This window comes from Globicephala melas, chromosome 7 (assembly GCF_963455315.2).
Source record: "Globicephala melas chromosome 7, mGloMel1.2, whole genome shotgun sequence".
Taxonomy (NCBI): domain Eukaryota; kingdom Metazoa; phylum Chordata; class Mammalia; order Artiodactyla; family Delphinidae; genus Globicephala; species Globicephala melas.
This window is the reverse complement of record NC_083320.1, coordinates 47,582,854-47,603,385: the sequence shown is the minus strand read 5'-3', so window position 1 is coordinate 47,603,385 and position 20,532 is coordinate 47,582,854. Positions and strand designations below refer to the sequence as shown.

The 20,532-nt window shown below is 34.7% G+C and overlaps 1 protein-coding gene across 1 annotated transcript in view; it reads left to right on the top strand.

The window, feature by feature from the left end:
* Window positions 1-18,803, top strand: part of FSIP2 (fibrous sheath interacting protein 2) — a 126,380-nt gene extending 107,577 nt beyond the window's left edge. Inside the window, exons 16-21 of the mRNA XM_060301530.1 lie at window positions 674-1,174; window positions 2,709-2,809; window positions 9,990-10,036; window positions 13,135-13,178; window positions 16,395-16,464; window positions 18,667-18,803. Of these exons, the coding sequence (XP_060157513.1) occupies window positions 674-1,174; window positions 2,709-2,809; window positions 9,990-10,036; window positions 13,135-13,178; window positions 16,395-16,464; window positions 18,667-18,803 (900 nt within the window). The remainder of the gene's footprint in view (window positions 1-673; window positions 1,175-2,708; window positions 2,810-9,989; window positions 10,037-13,134; window positions 13,179-16,394; window positions 16,465-18,666) is intronic.
* The last annotated feature ends 1,729 nt before the right edge of the window (window positions 18,804-20,532 follow it).

The following is a 20,532-nucleotide window of genomic DNA, read 5'->3' as shown; positions in this document are numbered from 1 at the left end:
GAAGTTCTATTATTTAATTGTAACTGTCTTTTATCTGTCTTAAGACATTGAAAATGGAAAGTGAGATTTGACTAGGGAGGTGAGAAAAAAATGAAGATTTATATTTTCAAGATTCTTTTGGAAAATATATCCAAAGGATCAGGGGTGGAATGATAGGGATTAAAGAGTCAAAGACCTTCACAATCTTGGTTATTCATCATTTTTAAAAGTCAAGATCAGATAGTACCTTGCTTTCTTGTTGAAAATATGTACATTTCAATTTCTCTATGATAACCCATCTACAATTTTAGAAAAATATATTATCATGTCTACTTCTGTCACAAACTTTCAAAGTAACCAAAAAACAAAGAAGTAAATATGATGCAACAAAATATAAAGTTTAACCAAAAAAGAAGAAAAAGTCCTTCCTTTAGTCCTTCCTTTAAACTCTGAAGTAAATTATGGTAGATTAATAAAATAACCTCTGAAGGTAAAAGAAATGATACCAACAAATATTTCTTACAATTTTCATGTTTCTTTTTTAAAATATTGCTAATGTAAGCATGGCATCTTAAGATAATACTACTTTAACAATGAAACTAGAAATCATACTAAAATAGCTGTATTATAATAGAATCATAGGAAAAGTGATTGAGGCATTTGTTTTTGATATTCATTATACCTTCAATTCCAGGCTGTTTGCAGAAATTCATTTCAGAATATAAGGAAGCCTGATATCACCAAGGTGGAGCTTTTAAAAGATGTTCAGAACAAAAAAGAACTTATCCTTCGGTTAGTAGCTCATGATATTGATCAAGAAGTTTCAGAAAGTACCATAGAAGAGGAACTAATGTCTGATGAAAATGAAGTTGTTTTAAGAGAGATTGTACAAGAAGAACACTTAGGAGAAAAAGTTGAAGATCAAGTGAAAGAAGCCACAAAGCCAATAGAAACCAAAGTTGTTTCTCCCAAGCCAACACGAAGCACAAGTAGCCTGAAAAAGAATTTTTCATTAAGCAAATGTTGTCAGCCCACATCCAATGCAAATGTTGAAAATACTGAAGCAACCTCAAATCATGTAATAGAACCGAAGGAGGGACAAGTTAAAAGAACTCTTGCTAAACTTGACATGGCCACCTGCTCAAGAACCTTGACTGAAACAGATTCTATTTGGGAGGAAAAGCCACAGAGGAAGGTGAGTGAGAAATATGACTGTCAATAACCAGATATCTATGGAAAGAATAGAGATCTTCAGAAATTCTGTCCAAGAATGTACCTTAATTGGGCAGAAAAAAATACTAAAATGGTTCCAGATAGTCTCTTCCTTAGTCTGGCAACATTTACAGTATGAGAGAAATAACTAACAGATGAAGCCATAAAACAGAATTGAGGGAAAGCAGGTAATGGAAAGAGACATATATTAGCTAGAAGTCCAGGGATAACAGAAAATGGAAGCTATTTAAGAGAAATGCAAGCTAATTATTTACATCCATCTTTTAATAGATTCCAGCCCTTTTGTATTTTGGCTGACAAATACCTTTTGAGCAGGTAGGGTGGGACCAGAAAATAGGCCAAGGTAGGAAGAGGTAAAAAAGAATCCATACGAATTCAGATTGTCTGAGTTTGAATCTTGACTCTCACTTTAATAGATATATATCTTTTGGGCAGTTACATAGCCAACTTTTTCCTTACAAGTTAGCCAACTTTCCCAAAGTTAAGTTAATCAAAATATTTTAAATATCACCCTTGCAATCAGCCCATAAACTCCACTCTCATCATGGGGAACAGCTCTTGTCCCTAATACCATACCCCTCACATAACATAATGGTCTAGACTTCAGTGACCCTTTGGGTGGTTCCTGTCCAAAAATCCATACCAAAACATGTCTTGGAAAAGTGTATATGGTACAGGATTTCCTGGTGAGACAATTCTATTGATTATCCATTTGACATTATTCCTAGGTTAACACAAAAGCTGAGATGAGCCAGAGAAAAAGAACAGAGATACAACTCTTCAGTTCAGAAGTTTCCCAGGTAAATCATTTTAACACATACTCTGACCTATTTGTTGGGAATCTATGTGTGATTACATGACCAAATGCAGTCTGCAGAATAGTTTTGTTGAGCCTCATAGTCAGAAATCCTGGCTTCAGAGATAACTAAAGAATTGTTATAACAATACCAAAAGTCAAAATGGATTTCATATAATGGATTATTGTTCATATACAATAATCCCAATAATAGTAGTCTGTTTTTTCAAGATTCTAATAGACATAACAATTAAGGTATTCTTACAAAAGTTATAGCCATAAATCACACATGACTTCCCAACAAACAGATCAGAGTACGGTTAAGATGACTGACTTGACAAGCTTCTGAACTGACCAGAATTATATATATATCTGTTTTTTTTCTTTTTGAACTAAGTTTTCATTAAAATATTTGTAAAGTACAGAAATGGAAAACTATATTCTTCAAAGTTTGTGCTAGGTTAATCTTTAATGTTTATTCAGACTTCAATATTATAATATAGATCATCTTTACTAGCCATTTCCAAAGAATTATTGGAAAGAGACCTTTTAATTAGAATTACAGTGTTCATCCATTTTTAATGTAATCTCTGAAACTTTTTCTAATAATAGTGTAGATTAGAGGGCAGAATATGCCAAGTATATGAGAAAGTGCATATCAAACGCTACTTTATATAACATATGGTTTGCACTTTTCCAGAAAGAAGAAAGAAACCATATTTCTGAGCCGACACATTACTTCATACACAGAATTATGAGTTCATCTTCATACAACCAAGAAGACCTGATTTCATCTGCTGGGTACATGAGATTAAAGCAATATAAAAATAGAAATATGAGATGAAAGTAATGCTTATGGGAAGAATGAGGTCTCTGGTAAAACTACGATTGGGCAAATATTCAGCCCTAGACCTTCCCTCACTCCTTATCCTTTTCTCCCTTGGCTCCCTACTGTGGACATTCCCTAAACCCTCTCCTTTCTATCTGATTCCCCATTTCTAGTTACTTGGCCTCTATGTTCTTCCTAGTATAGCAGTGTCTTGGATGAAGAATTTGCTAGTGTGTTTTGGTTTTGTTTTTTGTTTTTCTTACCTGGAAGATAGAGCAGATTCTATTGTGACCCAGTGCCTTTCAGCCCAAAGGGTTCCTGCTCAACTCTCTTTAAGTAACAAAATGTTCCAGTGTGTATAACTGCCTCTAAGAAGAATCCAAATAAGAGAGGGAGCAGTGTAAGCCGAAGCATTCAGGGATGAATTCTAGAAAGCAATTGAGTTTGATGTGGGCCTGTAAAGATGGACAGCATTTACATGAGGAGAAGGCAACCCAAGTTCGGATGACTATAGGAGGAAAGTCTGAACTATATGGCATTTATAGAGGACAGAGAGAAAAAGTACACTGTAGACTTGAAATCTAATTAATAACTATATCTAAAACAATAACTATCTAAAACAGTTAGAACTTGTCTAAAATTATTCTTAAGTTTATAAGAATATTCATAACCTAGAAGAGGTAGCATTTCTATTGTGGGAGAAGCAATAGGTATAAATAGGAGAAAAATCTACCTGGTTATAATTTTTTCCCACTCAACATGATGGAATTGTTTCTTTTTGACACTGACACTATTTTGGGACATATTTTCCTGACCAATCATTGCCTCTTTTTTCCTGTGTAATGATTATATTAACATACAAAATTAGTAATGCAGGTACCTCTCTATTGTTTATATCAGTGGAGACAGAGGACACAGATAATACCAAATAAAAGATAATTTAGAGCAAGATAGCAGACCAAGAAACTGCACACCCTTATTTTCTTGTAGGAAGAAAAAATAGACAACTACACACTGCTAAAACAACTTTATAGGAGCTCTGGAAACCAGTCAAATAACTGCAGCAACCAAGGGAATGCCCAATCAAAGAAAAGCCACATTCAAAGTGGCAGGAAATTCCACACACTTTTACTTGTTTTCGCCCAACCCCCTTCTGCAACATAATGTGGCACAGTTGGGAAGAAATGGCCAATTCTCAGTTTTCTCTCTTGAGGTGGAAAGAGTAGATTGGAACTTGTTTGTAATGTTTGGGCCTATCTGTGGGCTGCCTGAGGGAATGTTTTCTGTCTCACCTGAATAGGAGCTCAAATTGGGAATGCTGGCATTGTTTGGGTCTAAGCCTAGAAGCCACTGAAGTCAGTAGATGGATGCCATGGTGCATGAAAATCACAAGGGACTGCAGATGCACAAACAGGTACCTGAGGGAAAGAGATTACAGGCAGGGGGAAACAATAAGATAGCTAAGGCCCTTAGAAGAAACATGATGAGACCCTTAGGAAATAAAACATTGAAAAGCAGGTCAGGAAAATGGAAGAAGGAAAAAAAAAAAGTACATACATAGGCCCAGAAGGACATATACCCAGAACAAAAGTAAGATTTGAAGGCTTTACCTCAGACTGTTCCCAAGGTTCAGAGTCCTACTAATTAGTGAAGGGCTTCTACAACAATCTCCAAAAACTGGAAGAGGTAGCTATTTCTTTAAATGCTCAAATTTCGACATAAGATCACAATGCATATTAATGAAAATAGGGCACATTTTAAGAAACCAAATAAATTCCCAGAAAATGTCCATGGAGAAGCACACAAATTAGACATACATGAAAAAGATTTTAAAATAACTGTCTTAAATATGTTCAAAAGCTACAGAAAAACACAGACAAAGAACTAAAGGAAATCAGGGGAAAAGTATATGAATAAAATACATATAAATAAAAACAAAGAGATAGAAACTAAAGAGGAACCAGACAGAAATAACAGAAATTCTTGAGCTCAAAAATTCACTAGATGATTCAAGAGCAGACTCAATCAAGTTGAAGAAAGAATCAGTGAACTTGAACACAAGTCATTTGAAATTATTGAGTCTGAGCAGCAAAAAAAAAGACTGAACAAAGAGTGAACAGATTCTGTGGCACTTAATGGATACCTTCAAGCAGTGATATATACATATGTAAGTATATATATATATATATATATATTTATATACACACATACACACCATGGTGAGTTCCAGAGAAGAGAGAGAGAAAGGGGCAGGGAGGTTATTTGAGGAAATAATGGCTAAAACCTCCTCATATTTGAAAAAGCATGAATATACAAATACAATAAGTTCAGTGAATTCTAAGTAGCATAAGCACTCAGAGACTACCTGAGACATCTTATAATCCAGTCATCAAAAGCCAAAGACAAAAAGAGAGTCTTGAAAGTGACAAGACAGAAATGACTTGTACAAGAGATCTCCATAAAGTTATCAGTAAAATTTTCAGAAGCAATCTTGCAGGATGGAAGGCAGTAGATTATATATTTAAAGGGCTAAAAGAAAGAAAACTATCAAGTGAGAACACTATAACCAGCAAAAAATACCCTTCAAAAATGAGAAAGAAATCAGAATATTCTAAGACAAAAACTAAAACAAAAAGCTGAGAAAGTTCATTACCATTAGACATGACTGCAAGAAACACTAAAAGAAGTTCTTCAAATTGAAAGTAAAAGATGCTAGACAGTAACTCAAAACCATATGAAAATATAAAACTCTCTAGTAAAGGTAAACACAGGGACAAATATAAAAACCAGTATTATAATAATTTCAGTTCATAATTCCACTTTTATTTTCTACAAGATTTAAAAAACACATAAAAATAATTATAAATTTATGCTGATGGGCATGGAATATATAAAGCCATAATTTGGGACAGTAATAACAAAGGGATGGGTGTTGATCTATAAAGGAGTAGAGTCTTTGTATGAAGTTGAGGATAAATTGGTATCAATTTAAGATAGACTGTCATAACTTTAGAACATTATATGGAATCTGTGTGGTAACAAAGAAAATATAGAATATAAATGAAAGGAAATAAAAAGTAATCAAAATGCATCTCTGCAAAACCTCAACTGACACAAAGGAAGACAGTAGTGGAGGAAATGAGGGATTACATACCTCAATATAATAAAGGCCATATACGACAAACCTACAGCTAACATCATACTCAGTGAAAAGCTGAAAACATTTCCTCTAAGATCAGGAGCAAGACAAGGATGTCCAGTCTTGCACTTTTATTCAACATAGTTTTAAGAAAATAAAGCTACCATATTATCCTGCAATCTCACTCCTGGGCATATATCTGGAGAAAAACATGGTCCAAAAGGATACATGCACCCCAATATTCACTGCATCACTGTTTACAATAGCCAAGACATGGAAGCAACTTAAAAGTCCATCGACAGAGGAATGGATAAAGAAGATGTGGTACATATATACAATGGAATATTAGCCATAAAAAGGAACAAAATAGTCCCATTTGCAGAGACATGGAAGGACCTAGAGATGGTCATACAGATTGAAGTAAGTCAGAAAGAGAAAAACAAATATCATGTAATATCACTTATATGTGGAATCTAGAAAAATGTACAGATGAACTTACTGGCAAAGCAGAAATAGAGTCACATAAGTAGAGAACAAACTTATGGTTACCAAGGGGAGAAGGGTAGGGTGGGACTAATTGGGAGATTGGGATTGACATATATACACTACTATGTATAAAATAGGTAACTATTGAGAACATACTGTTTAGCACAGGGAACTCTACTCAATGATCTGTGGTGACCTAAATGGGAAGGAAATCTAAAAAGAGTGGTTATATGTATACGTATAACTGACTCACTTTGCTGTACAGCAGAAGCTAACAAAACATTGTAAAGCAACTATACTTCAATAAAAAAGAAAAAAGATCTTATAATAACAACCTAACATTACATCTTAAATACCTACCTAGAAAAAGAAAAATAAGCTAAACTCAAAACTATTAGATGGAAGGAAATAATAAAGATTAAAGTAGAGATAGACAAAATAAGAGAATACAAAAATAAAATCAGTGAAACCAAGAGTTGGTTCTTCAAAACATTGATAAAATTGACAAATTTTAGCTACATTGCCTAAGGAAAAAAAAAGAGAAGACTCAAATAGCTAAAATCATAAGTGAAAGAAGAGACATTATAACTGATTTTACAGAAATAAAAAGAATTATAAGAGTACTATGATTTTACAGAAGTAAAAAGAAGTATAAGAGTACTATTAACAATTGTATGCCAACAAATTGGATAATCTAAATGAAATAGACAAATTCCTAAAAACATGACCTACCAAGATTGATTCATGAAAAAATGGAAAAATCTGAAGAAACCTATAACTAGTAAAGAAATTGAATCAGTAATTAAGAAGCTCCTAACAAAGAAAAACTCAGGACCAGATGATTTCACTGGTGGATTGTAGCAAACATTTAAAGGAGAATTAAAACCAATCCTCCTCAAACTATTGAGGTAAAGTAAACTTCCTCCAAAGAAAACAAGAAAAAACCTCTTCAAACTATTGATACAAAAATCTTCAACAAAATACTAGTAAACAGAATTCAATAGCAGATTAAAATGATTATACACTATGACTAAGGTTGATTTATCCCAGGAATACAAGGGAAGTTCAACATATGAGAATCAGTCAGTGTAACACAAGACATTAACAGGATGAAGGAAAAAGAAACACATTCTTATCTAAACTAATGCAGGAAAAACCATTTAACAAAATTCAACACCTTTTCATGATAATGACACTTAACAGACTAGAAATAAGAGCAAATTACATTGAAATAATAAAAGCCATATATGGAAAAACTACAACTAACATTATTGTACTCAGGGTGAAATTCTGAAAGATTTTCCTCTAAGCTCAGGAAAAGACAAGGGTGCCCATTCTTATCACTTCTGTTGAGTATATTACCAGAAGTCCTAGCCAGAGCAATTAGGCAAGAAATAAAAGGCATCTAAATTGGATGAGAAGTAAAGTGAGCTCTGTTCACAGATGGCATTATCTTATATGTAGAAAACCCTAAAGATTCTATACAAAAAAGAAAGAAAACTCTTAGAACAAATAAATGAATTCATCAAAGTTGCTGGATATAGAATCAACACAGAAGAAGAAAATTGCATTTCTAAACACTTAACAATGAACAATCCAAAAACGAAGAAAAATTCAATCCGCACTAGTACCAAACAGAATATTTAGGAATGGACTTACCAAGCGGCAAAAGATTTGTACACTGAAAACTACAAAACATACCTAAAGGAAATTAAAGGAGACACAGATTAATGGAAATAGGCCGTTAAGATTTCAGTATTACGCAAAGGATTCTACAGATTAAATGAATCCTTATAAAAATACTTAATGACCTTTTTCTGCAGGAGAAGAAAAAATTCATTCTAGAATTTATGTAGTATCTCAAAGGACTCCAAACAGCCAAAACAATCTTGAAAAGGAAGAACATACTTGGACTTCCTGATTTCAAAACTTACCACAGAGCTATGGTAATCAAAACAGTGTGGTGCTGACATGAAGACAGATATGTAGACCAATGGAATAGAATAAAGAGCCCAGAAACAAATCCTTAATATATGGTCAAATAATTTTTGATAAGCATGCCAAGACCATCCAATGGAGAAAAAAAAGTCTTTTCAACAAACAGTGTTGGGAAAACTAGATAACCACACACAAACAAAAATGAAGTTAGACCCTTACCTTATATTGTGTATAAAAACTAATTCAAAATGGATCAAAAACCTACATAAAACTATAGAACTCTTATAAGAAAACATAGGGGGAAAGCCCCATGACACTGGATTTGACAATAGTTTCTTGGATATGATACTAAAAGCACAAGCAGTAAAAGAAAAATTAGATAAGTTTGACTTAACCAAATTTAAAAACTTTTGTGCTTCAAAGGACAGAGTGAAAAGTTAGCACATAGAATGGGAGAAAATATTTGCAAGTCATATGTCTGATAAGGGATTACTATCCAGAATACATAAAGAACTCCTATAACTCAACAACAGCAAAAAACCAAACAACCTGATTAAAAATTGGGCAAGGGACTTGAATAGATACTTCTACAAAGAGGATGTACAAATGGGCAATAAGCACATGAAAAGATCCTCAACATCACTAATCATCAGGGAAATGCAAGTCAAAACCATGAGATGCTATTGCACACCCATTAGGATAGCTATTATCAAAAAAATTTTCAGAAAATAACACGTTGGCAAGAATGTGAAGAAACTGGAACCCTTGTACAGTGCTGCTGGGAATTTAAAATGGTGCAGTCACTATGGAAAACAGTGTGAGAGTTTCTCTAAAAAGTTAAATATATAGAGTAACCATATGATCCAGCAATTCTACTTCCGGGTATATACCCCAAAGAATTGAAAACGGGGACTCAAGCAGATATTTTTACACTCATATTCATAGCATCATTATTCACAATAGCCAAATCATGGAAGCAGCACTAAGAGTACATTGATGGATGAATGGAAAAACAAAATATGGTACATACATTCAGTAGAATATTATTCAGTTTTAGAAAGGAAGAACATCCTGACACATGCTATATGTCACCTTGAAGACATTATGCTAAGTGAATAAGTCAGTCTCAAAATGACAAATATTATATAATTCCACTTATATGAGATACCTAAGTAGTCAAATCACAGAGGCAAAAGGTGAAGGTTGGTTCCAGGAGATGGAGAGAGAGGAATATGTGGTGTTAGTATTTAGGAGTACAGAGTTGCAATTGGGGAAAATGAAAAAGTTCTATAGACGAATGGTGGTGATGGTTGCACAATAATGTGAATGTACTCAAGCAAAGAACTGTACACTGAAAAATGGTTAAGATGGTAAATTTTGTGTTATGTGTATTTAACCAAAATTTTTTAAGTTGGGAAAAAAGAGTCAATTTATAAATAATTTGCATTCAATTTGGAAACTCAGTGATACACTCTTCCAGGTTTATTTCCATATGAAGAATGACTCAGAGATTGTTCTTTTACTTAACCAGTAATTTCTTGATTCATTAAATACACAAAAAAATTAAATATTTTTTTCTTTTGTTTTAGTGAGACTGAAGATTGTATGGCAGATAAAAGTACAAAAATTACGGAAGGTTGGAGTTTTGTATTTCTTGATTTAAAGTAGAAAGTATTCAAAAGGACACTCTACTGCTTTGATCAGTGTTTTTAGTTATCAAACCTGAAATTGATACTTTTTTTTTTCCTATGAGCTTATCTACTTTTAGAAATGATCCAGTACGACATCACACATGTGTTAAAATAAGTCAGCTAGTTTGTCTTATTAATGATTTTGGTCAAGAATATAGTATAATATGAATTTATATTTACCATGCTCCTGTGAGAAATATTCATAAAATCAGGGTATATCATGATAGTTTCTAGCTGAACCAGAACCCATGATACTAGGATTTAACAATTTCTTTGAGAAGTTATCCTTCATTTGTGCTTAACCCTATCAAAATGTACCCCAAAAAAGACTTTTAAAGCTAAATTTATTTGCTTAAATTTAAATATGGCTAGTATGGACCTCACTTTGTTGTTGTTTTTTTAATCTATAATTGTACTGACTGCTTAGAACATTTGTGTGATGACTGTTTGGCACTCTGTTGAAACCTCAGATGATTAATGTGGTTCTAACGATGGTAGCATGTCCAAGAGGTTGAGTGTCATGTTTACTATAAAGTGGCCTTGAAATTTGAACCACAGGTTTACCCTGGCTATTTCAAACATACAACTCACTTAGGTTGTTACTACAGAAACATATTCTCTCAACTTGGAAGTGGAAGTCATTTTTATTAAGATGGGATTCATAGAGTAACAGTAAGCATGCCAAAATTCTATAAATGTACCATAACCAGGGGTCAAAATAATCACTGTATGATTCCTGTATTATGGAATCCTAGGCTGCTAGAGTTAGACAGAAATCACTTACTATAACGCCCCTCATTGTTTACATGAGGAAACTCAAGCTCAAGATGAGAAAATGTCCAAGATTACTTTGAGTCAGAGGCGGAACACAGTCTAGATCCCAAGGCTCCTGACCCTAAATTCAGTGTTTTGTTTTTTCCAACTTTGTTGCAATTATCCAGCTTAATTCTTATATCCTTCAGTAATATTGCAGCTGTCCAATTCAATCGTTTATTCATTCATTCATTCAAAGATTTTACTGAGCACCTCCTTTGTGTTCTAAAATCCCATGTGTGAACAAAACTGAAAAAGTCCTTGATCTCAAAGAATTTACATTGTAACTTGAGGCAGGGCATCAAAGATAATTCCAAGTATAAGTATTTCCCATCTCATCTGGGACAAAAGCCAAAGAACTTACAGTGGCTTGCAAAACCATACATCATCTGGACATCACTCCAAACCCCTATTACCTCTCTAACCTCCTCCTCTGTTTCTTTCTGGCTCACCCTGCTCAGGCCTCACTGACCTTCTTGCTGTTCCTCAAATATTCCAGGAATTCAGGGTCTTTGCACTTGCTGATCCTCATGTAGTGCTCTTTCCTCTGTATCTACATTGCTCATTCCTCACCTTCAGAACTTTGCTCCAATGTCACCTTCTCTGTGACATCTTCTTTGACCACTTTTTGAAATTGTAACCTCATTCTCAAGATGGCACTGCATATTCCACTTCTTTGCTATTTTTCTCCCTAGCATTTATTACTATATGCCAGACTGTATGTTTTAATTAATTGTTTTTTCACTACCTCCCTCTAGAATGTAAGCTCCATGAAGATCACAGCTATATTCCCAAGAGCCTAAAACAGGCATATAGTAGGAGGAGTTAGTAAAATAGGAGCGACTATGGGAATCTAAGGAGGTTACACAAGAATTCTGTTTTGGTTATGTTAAGGTATTAGATATTTAAGTTGAGGTGTCACATAAGCAATAGGATATTTCAGTCTGGAGTTCAGTGACAAGCTTAGGGTTGAACACATACATTCCTAATTTTAGTTTATAGTTTTATATAGAATATGGGAGAAAATCTCAAATAAATCTGAGTATGTTAGATCCTGAATTAGCAGGAATTTTTCTGTGACTCTTCATCAAAACAAATTCCTAGTATAATCCTGGAAAGTTGATAGCCATCTAACCTGGAAACATAAAAACTAGTGTTTGGAATAATAGTCCTGGTAGTAAACCCAAATGTCCTCAGTCATTTAAAAGCAAAAGTCAGTTCAGCTATATGTGATATAGAGTCAGACACTTCAGAAATATTATCAACCAACAATGAAATTTTACCAATTTTCTCAGATAAGTCAGATTATCAGCTCTTATCATATTTGAGTTAATTGAGGTTTTACTATTTTTTTTCCAGAACCTACACTGCCCCAAAGGGTAATTCAGAGAGTAATCACATGTGTGGACTCTTGATGATCGCATGTCTATAAAATGCATACTTTTTACGTATGAGATATCTCATTGAGTCCTCTTGAGTGACAGGCAGGAAGATAGTCTTATTCACATTCTACATAGGAGGAAACTGGGAGAGAAGTTAGATTAAATTTGCCAATATTCACACAGCTCTAAGTAGTGAAGCCAAGACTCAAACTCGGGTTTTCTGACTCCCTAACACGTTAGCTGGGGTCTTTATGAAACTTATCTCACAGTACCATTTCTACCTCCTTGGGTTGAATTCTTCTACTGGTGTCTTGACCTCACCTGAAATTTAGGTAACTTTTAGTTCTGTACAACTCCACAAGGTTTCTTCTTGGTATTGCCTCAAAATTCTCCTGATTTTCACTCAGAGTATTTCATAAGACCAGCACCTTCCTCTTTGTTCCAATTATCTGCTTTTAATTAGCTATGTAGAATCAAAGAGTGTTAAAGCTAGAAAGGCCCTTAGGAATCACCTACAGGGTAACTTCTCATTTTACATGTACAATAAATAGGCCTGTAGGGATTGAGTGGCCATGCATAGATGTATGCCTACTAAGTTACAGAATCTGCCTTACCTACTACATCACAATTCATCTTTCATAATTTCTAAAAGAAGGGCTAAGATATGCCACAGAATTCTAGCAATCTCACCTATTTCAGTTTTGTTCACATTGTCTGTACACTAAAAATAATAATAATTTCCTCTATCAGCCTAAATTATATGACTTTTTGGTGAAAAACAATAAGATCAGATTTGTGTCAACACTATTTATGCCTCAGAAAAAATACTATTTTTCCCCCCTCTACAGCAAGTTCTCGGGAACGAAGGCCAGAAAGTTCAAACAGTGTTAAGGTAAATATTTTTCAATATCCTCTAATTAGAATACATGGAGTCCAGGTGAACATAGCCCAATTTTCAAGGTCAAACCAGGGACTACGTGGTGCTATTTGAGAGGCATCAGGAAGCATTCCCCTATTTGCAATTTCTTCATGCTCAGATCTCTCCTCCTGGCTGAGACTTGTTGGTGGTACCCAAGAAATCCATTAGTTCTCACCTTAGGGTTAAGTTATCATTCCTTGCTTAAGTGCACTGGATAAGCCACCATTCCTCCCTAGCACCTAATTGCAATTCCATCCCTTAACCCTGTTACTGCAGTCTCTCGAGGAAATCCTAGAGGGAGTGAGTCACTTGGCCCTGCCTAGGGCAGGTAGACCCAAGTGAGGGACTTGGTGGAGGCAGGGAGGAAATACAAGCAAAAATGGAAGAGAGCAGTTTATAAGAAATAATTGCTGATTCCATCTATTTCTCTGTATTCCTAAGGACTGACTGTCTAAAGGCAGTTTTCCAAAAGGCCCAGCTGTTCTCCAGTGTAAACTCAGAAAGTGTCCTCTTTGCTAATCCTTTTCAGAAAGCTTCCAATGAGTGCTCAAGCTACAAATCCTCTTTTGTTTTGTTTGTTTCTTCACTCAATTTAATCCCATTTTTAAGCAAATCTCCCCAACCCCATGACATTATAGTCCATCGATTATCCAGTCACTTCTCATTATCAGAGTAATTTTCAGAACTACAACTCATACTTAAGATAACTTTTGCCACATATCTAAAGATGCTGGGTTAGTTCCTCACTCAACCTAATCTTCATTTTTGAACATAAACATCTATTTGACAACCTCAGGCTGCACTTAGGCCATATTTTCCAAGTAAAATCATATGGCACTAAAGGGGAGACAATGATTCTCTAGTCTGATGACAGGCCATTCCTTGTGCCAAAGTGAATTGCAGGCTAATCTGGACCCTTTTGGTTCTTGCTCTTTTCCTTGCTTACTGCTTTTTCCATGGTAAAACTATAACTAAAGTTGTTATTCAGTCCAGTTCTGAGTAAGGTGGAGTAATAAGCACATTCCACCTGTATCTCTCACTGATTAAAACTAAAAACTTTGGACAACTACTGAGGGTTCTGAAAAGTAAATAATAGAAGGAGTTTGAGGAGGGAAATCAAAACTCAGAAAATAATACCATTATGAGTTTCCTGCGTTTTTTCCTCTCACATCTCCTAGCAATGACCCAGGGCAGTTCAAATCCTGTAATTATATAGAGGGAATGGATAAAATAAGAAAGCTCCAAGAGAATCCACTGCTCTCTTACCAGAATTAGGAAGAAGTTCCTATGAAATGGAAAATAGGGAAGCCCACTTTTTCCCCCTCTTCTGCCCCTGCCACAAGGTAAGTTTCAGCCATGAAGCTACACAACAATGGCAGCAAAGGCTGTGAGGCACTTAGGACTGAAAGAAAATCCTTCTGACCAGAGGAATTAGGAAAAAGGCTCCAGTAACCTGAAGGACATTAGGGGGAAACGTGCTACTTTTTTCTCTGCTTTCTCTTGTTAATTTACCCCAGACGTGGATACAGTCATGGGATGTGAGAGACAGCACACAGGAAGGCTAGAAGCACACAGCATTCCAGGCATAGAACCAGAAAAGGGGACTGTTGAGCGTCAGAGACACTAAAAGAAATCAAAGAGAGGAGGGATATCAAAAAAGGAATCCCTCCAAATCTGTTTATAAATTGTCTCCTGAGATGTGCATGCCAGGAACTGACAGGAACTGACTGTCTTTTGTTCTATAGACAAAAGACTATGAGAACTTGAACTACAGTCTTAATAGTGGTATAGACTAAAAAATAACACCAAGACTTTGAAAACTGAACTTACATTGGAACCACAGCCATAGAAGGCAGAGTAGGATGTGTGGTCTGAAACTTAATGGGTTAGTTACGTACTTTAAAAAAATCAACCTTCTACAAAGAATTTTAACAGTTCTTAGAATCACATACATTGTTTAAAATGCTAAGGATACAATCCAATATTACTTAACATACAAAGAACTAAGACAATGTCTACCACTTTCAAGGGAAAGGACAAGAGATGCCAACTCCAACATAGCCAAGATTTTGAAATTTTCAGACAAAAACCTTAAGTGATTTTAACAATGTTCCACGAAGTAATAGCAAATACTCCTGAATCTAATGCAACGCTAGAAGTTCTTAGCAGAACTTAAGTATATTACTCATCTCATAAGTAGGGAGCATCTGCTCCCTACTTATAGATTAGGGCTTATCAACTCTAATTCTCACAAATTAGAGCCATGATTTTTTTTAATATCAATATCTGCCCCACCCTCAAGGATTTCAATTCCAGTGGTGGTATGGGACCCAGGTATTCATATTTTTTAAAAATTTTCCACAGATAACTCTGTGAAGCCAATGCCGAGAATAAATTCTTTAGGTAGTCTCTGCTCCATTTTATTCTGCAGGCATCCTGTTCAAAATATTTCAATACATAAACTACCTCAAGTCCTTTTGGAGGAATTGTGGTAAAACTCATTAATATCTGGTAGTCTTTACATAATCTATATACAATACATTTTATGTTACATGTATTTAGCCTCACTTCATTGACTTTTTTACTTTTTAAATTTCTAGCATTATAGAATAGTTACAGTGAAGCCCAGGTACCTGTTCCAGGCTATTTTATGCCTTTCTGGGAAAATTGCTCCCTTTGCATTCAAAGATATGATAAAGACGTACAGAGTAAAACCAGTACCTGAGCCATGTTCCTGGCCCTAGCTCCACACACCTACTTTACTTCTCTAGATTCCAAAATTGCTAAAATTTCCATAAAAGGAAATTGGGCTTATATAGTAAACATCCATTTTCCTTCTCTTATCTCTATTATCAGAAAAGAATTTATAACTTACTTCTCACTCCAATTCATCCAAAAGGGGAGGGGGGAGAGACAGAGCTGACATTTTTTGTCACTTTTAACATGCCTGAACCTTTAATCATCATTTGGTAGCCAAGGCCCATATCTATGAAAAGGGTCAATCCTAGCCATCATAATTGGCAAAACGTATGAGTCTAAGTCTCAGAGAATAATTATTTGTGACTGCAGAACACAGAAATTATATAAAATGCTGTAATGATTGTGCTACATCTCTTGAGGATTTCTAGGTATCTCTAGTGTGTAGTATTCAACAAAAGATCGAGTCAATACTTTGTTTTGTCTTGGCAGTTTACCACCATATTTGAAGGAAACAAGAATATTCTTGGTAGTGTGAATTCCTCAAAAGAAGTCATTTCAGGTACAAAATATACTATCCTTTTAACATTACTCCTAGAATGGGTAGTTTCTCCCTTGCAGTATTGACATGTATTATCAATATGAGATTGCTATATATAAAAATATAAATAGTAAGATATTATTTCCATTTGCAGTTTTCTATGCAATTCTTAAACCAAAGGAGTAATAGATAACAGAACTAATGTTGAACAGGTATCAGCTATCTTCATTTTACTAAAGAGAAAGTGAGAGTAGGTTACTCAAGGTCACCCCAAGCTAGTAAGCTGCAGAGCTGGGATTCAAATAACAGATCTGCCCGACTTCAAAGCCTAAGCTCATTCAACATGACCACAGTTCACATAATCAAATGTTCACAGGAGCTAGGTAGGTAAAAAACAAGAGCAGTATTTTGAGCAGGGGTCTGTGGTCCACTGGAGATGGCATGCCCCATTTAAAGAAGGGAGCTGTTACTCAGGTCCAGTCATTGGCATGCTGGATTGTTGCCAGGACTTCTAATTCAGGTTCTAGCATTTTTCAAAGAAACTGGAAATGGAAGTTCTATGTGAAAATTCCTGACTTTCAGGTTTTATCAAGTAATGCAAAACACTTTATGAACCAAACCAAACTTGTTCATATCTCCTACACCGTATTATATTCCCTCTGCAAGTCTTAGAGCCCTAATTTACAAATGAGAAAATGTAGGTAAATAACTGGCTGAGGTTATACAGCCAACAAATGGAGAGCTTTTAGGGCTCAAAAACATATCTTCTGACTCTGACCCAACATTCTTTCTTCCCTCTACATTGTGGTTCCATAGAGTTGCCATTGCATCCCAGAATTATGTCCTCAATGACAAAGATAGCTTAAAGTTTTACTGCGAAAAGAGCTATTAACTGATAAGCACAAGCATTCACTATTCTCTCTGGGGATGATGCTATTAACCTAGGACACCAGCAACCCACCAGTCTTCTAATAGTGAATATGGATTTGGGCAGTGTCTTCATTGTGTTTCTAGGAACTGCTTTATACTGGAACCACCCAGAATACTTTTTAACAATGGACCATCTCTAGCTGGCTAAGTTAGCATCTTAGAGTAATGATGCCCAGGAATCTGCATTTTTAACAAGGCCACCAAGTTTTCAGAACATTAACTCTTACCTCTCCAACAAGAATTTCAGAAGCCTTGTATCAGTGCCTTGGTCATGTTAGTAAAAGTTTTATCTTGCCTTTTCAGAATATACATCTTTCTCTTTCATTCATGCTTTTGTCTTATCTGCTGCAGATTTTGGCTTTTTCCTTTTTATAGCACAGTAAAAACCTAAACATACATTTTTATTCTTATTCTGTTGGCTTTCTTAGTTTTAAATCTGCTGTTGGCTATCTTAGCTTTAACAATAGAAGATTACCTTGCTAGAAAAGACAAATCTAGGTAACTGCAAGAGGTATAGTCATGAACTTTGGCATGTACTGAAATTAAGAAAAGATGGGCTTTTACTATCATGTGTGTTTTCATGTCCTATCACATCCTATCATAAAGTTTCAGAGAAGTACATATTTACTTGTCTTTACATGTAAAATATTCATTTTGTTAAATTATAATATATTCTGAGAGTCCATGCCCTGAAGAGTGGTATAGAAAAATGAATCCAAATGGAAATTTTTATTATCTATACAGTCTTCTGTTACATGACAAAAAATAAAAAATACTTGAAGTTATCAACTAAAAGTTTGCCCAAAGTGGTGAGAAATTATAGCAGTTTTAATGCACTTGTTTTCAAGTGAACACTCTGAAATAGACACTCTCACTGTATAGCACTGAAAGTTACTTTCCCTTGTGAGTTCAGCTCATCAGACTTTTTCAGAGGTTTTTCTGCTAGAAAAAGAAAGGTATTCTTTGTACACCTGATTAACGAAATATCAGAGTGCAGCATATAATAATGCCATGAGAGAAAGCTGTTCCCTTTCCAAGCTTGGCCACTCCTCATGTGACCTTAGGCAAGGTTTCTGACCTCACCAAGATTCATATACAAAAATGGAGATATTTTCCCTGTTTCCTTCACAGGAGTGTTGGAAGAATCCAATCAAAAGAATCTTTCTTTTTTAATCCCATAAATTATTCTATAAATGTCAGTTTTTGAATTCTAAATCATTAATTGTATAGTATGGCTGCCTCAACTAGAATGTCTAATAATTATCTATACTACTTTTGTTGCTTTGTCCACAGAAACTCCGAAGGCTAGTATTCCTAAACAAGGATCTAAAATGCTGGCAAAGATATCTTCAGCTCTGTCAAAGGTGTTTTCTCGAACTAACACCAACATTTCCAAATCTTCCTCACCACCTCGCCAGGACAAGCACTGAAGTTTCTACACCTGATATAACTATGCTTACTTCCCTTAGAAAATAAAATATTTTTTAAAACATAACATAGTGTCCTGTAAGATGATTCTTGTAATGCTGAGCAAAATATTAAAAGCAAGAGAAGTATATTAGAGACCTGGGTGAGAGAAAGTTTTGATAATGCTTTTGATAAGCATTTTGGTATAAGAAGATGCTGAGTGCTAGTATTATTCAATACAAACATGCCATGAAGATAAAGAGACAAAAAGTGTACCTAGTAAACCAGTTAGTCCTCATTACCCATCAGAAAATGAACTTGAATTTTTCCTGTTAAATTTTTAGAGGGTATGTTCACCAAAATAGTTAGCAAACTGAGATGAAACTCAAGTTTAATTCTATGACACAGCTATGAAACTGATTGGTTCACTATAAAAGATGTATTTGGATGTTCAAATAAAAGTATCTATACCACCTGCAGATAAAATTTCATCAGTTTATAAAACACCTCCCCAAAAGATCCAACTATGGATAAAGCACCATCAAGAAGTAAAGAATTATTGTGCATAAAATATTATATATACATAAAAAGACCCCGTGACTAAAAAACCCTTTTCTGACAAGGTACATTTTGTGGATAAAATACCATCAATACATAAATTGTTGGTCAATAGTTATTAAATCCTTTATATAGATACCTTATATGAATATAGATATAAAGATTCTATTTGTGAGAACATAAAAAGCACTGAGGAAAACTTAACAAGATGGACAGCTAGTGCTATCTATTTTTTCAAAATCAGTTAACTTGCTACTTTGTGACATGGATCCAACTTCGTTCAGCATGTTTGCCTCTAGATTCTAAAAGTCTTGTTTAAAAGATAAAAAAGGTGGACCAAACAGTAAAGAATTTCAGTCATCATCACTATCTACCCTAATGCTGACTCACACATTTTTAGAGAATGTGGTACCTTTTATCTATAATCTTCTTGACAGTAGCCAGCGCTAAAGCAGAAACATCTGAGAAAATTTTGTTTCACAAAATTAGATTTCCTTTAATAAAGTTAGTCAGTGAGGTTATAACAGATAGCTCCAGAGGGAAAAAATGTAATTATAAAGAATTTTTACATTCCAGTGATGATGAAGCTACTCAATTAGTAATGTAGTCTATTTATAATAATCTCTGATAAATTATTTGATCTCAAAGATCATACAAAATGATGTACCCTATAGATGTAGACCTTTTCAAAAATGATAGTTGATGAGAAATGACTGGCAGTCCAGATCAAAACAATTTTCAGGAGAACTAATTCTTCCAGTGTGCATAAATTGACAGTGGTATTGAAAGTATCCTTACAGATGTCGTCCAAACAAACCACTGATGCTCCCCAGCTTCAGAAATCACATACTTTTAGGTTGCCTTTTAACATAACAGAAGATTTTAGTGTAAAATTTTTTTATCAAAGTTCTCGTCCATGTTTTCAAAAGTTGATAAGGAAATAATCAAATCTTTAGCACTGAAATGCACTCTGATTTTAAGGCATTCTGGTTCACATACGTCTCTAATTAAAGATTTAACATATAAGAGTAATGTACTCTCTGATAGAAGGTTTTTAATGATAAAGGAGATTTCCAATTTTCTCCAACTCGAGAAAGAAGCATAAAGTTCAGAATCCTTGAAGCTGTCAAAATTATGGAAAAAGTGGTTTAAATTATTGATAAATTTAAGTTCTAGGAAAAACCTTAATCCCAA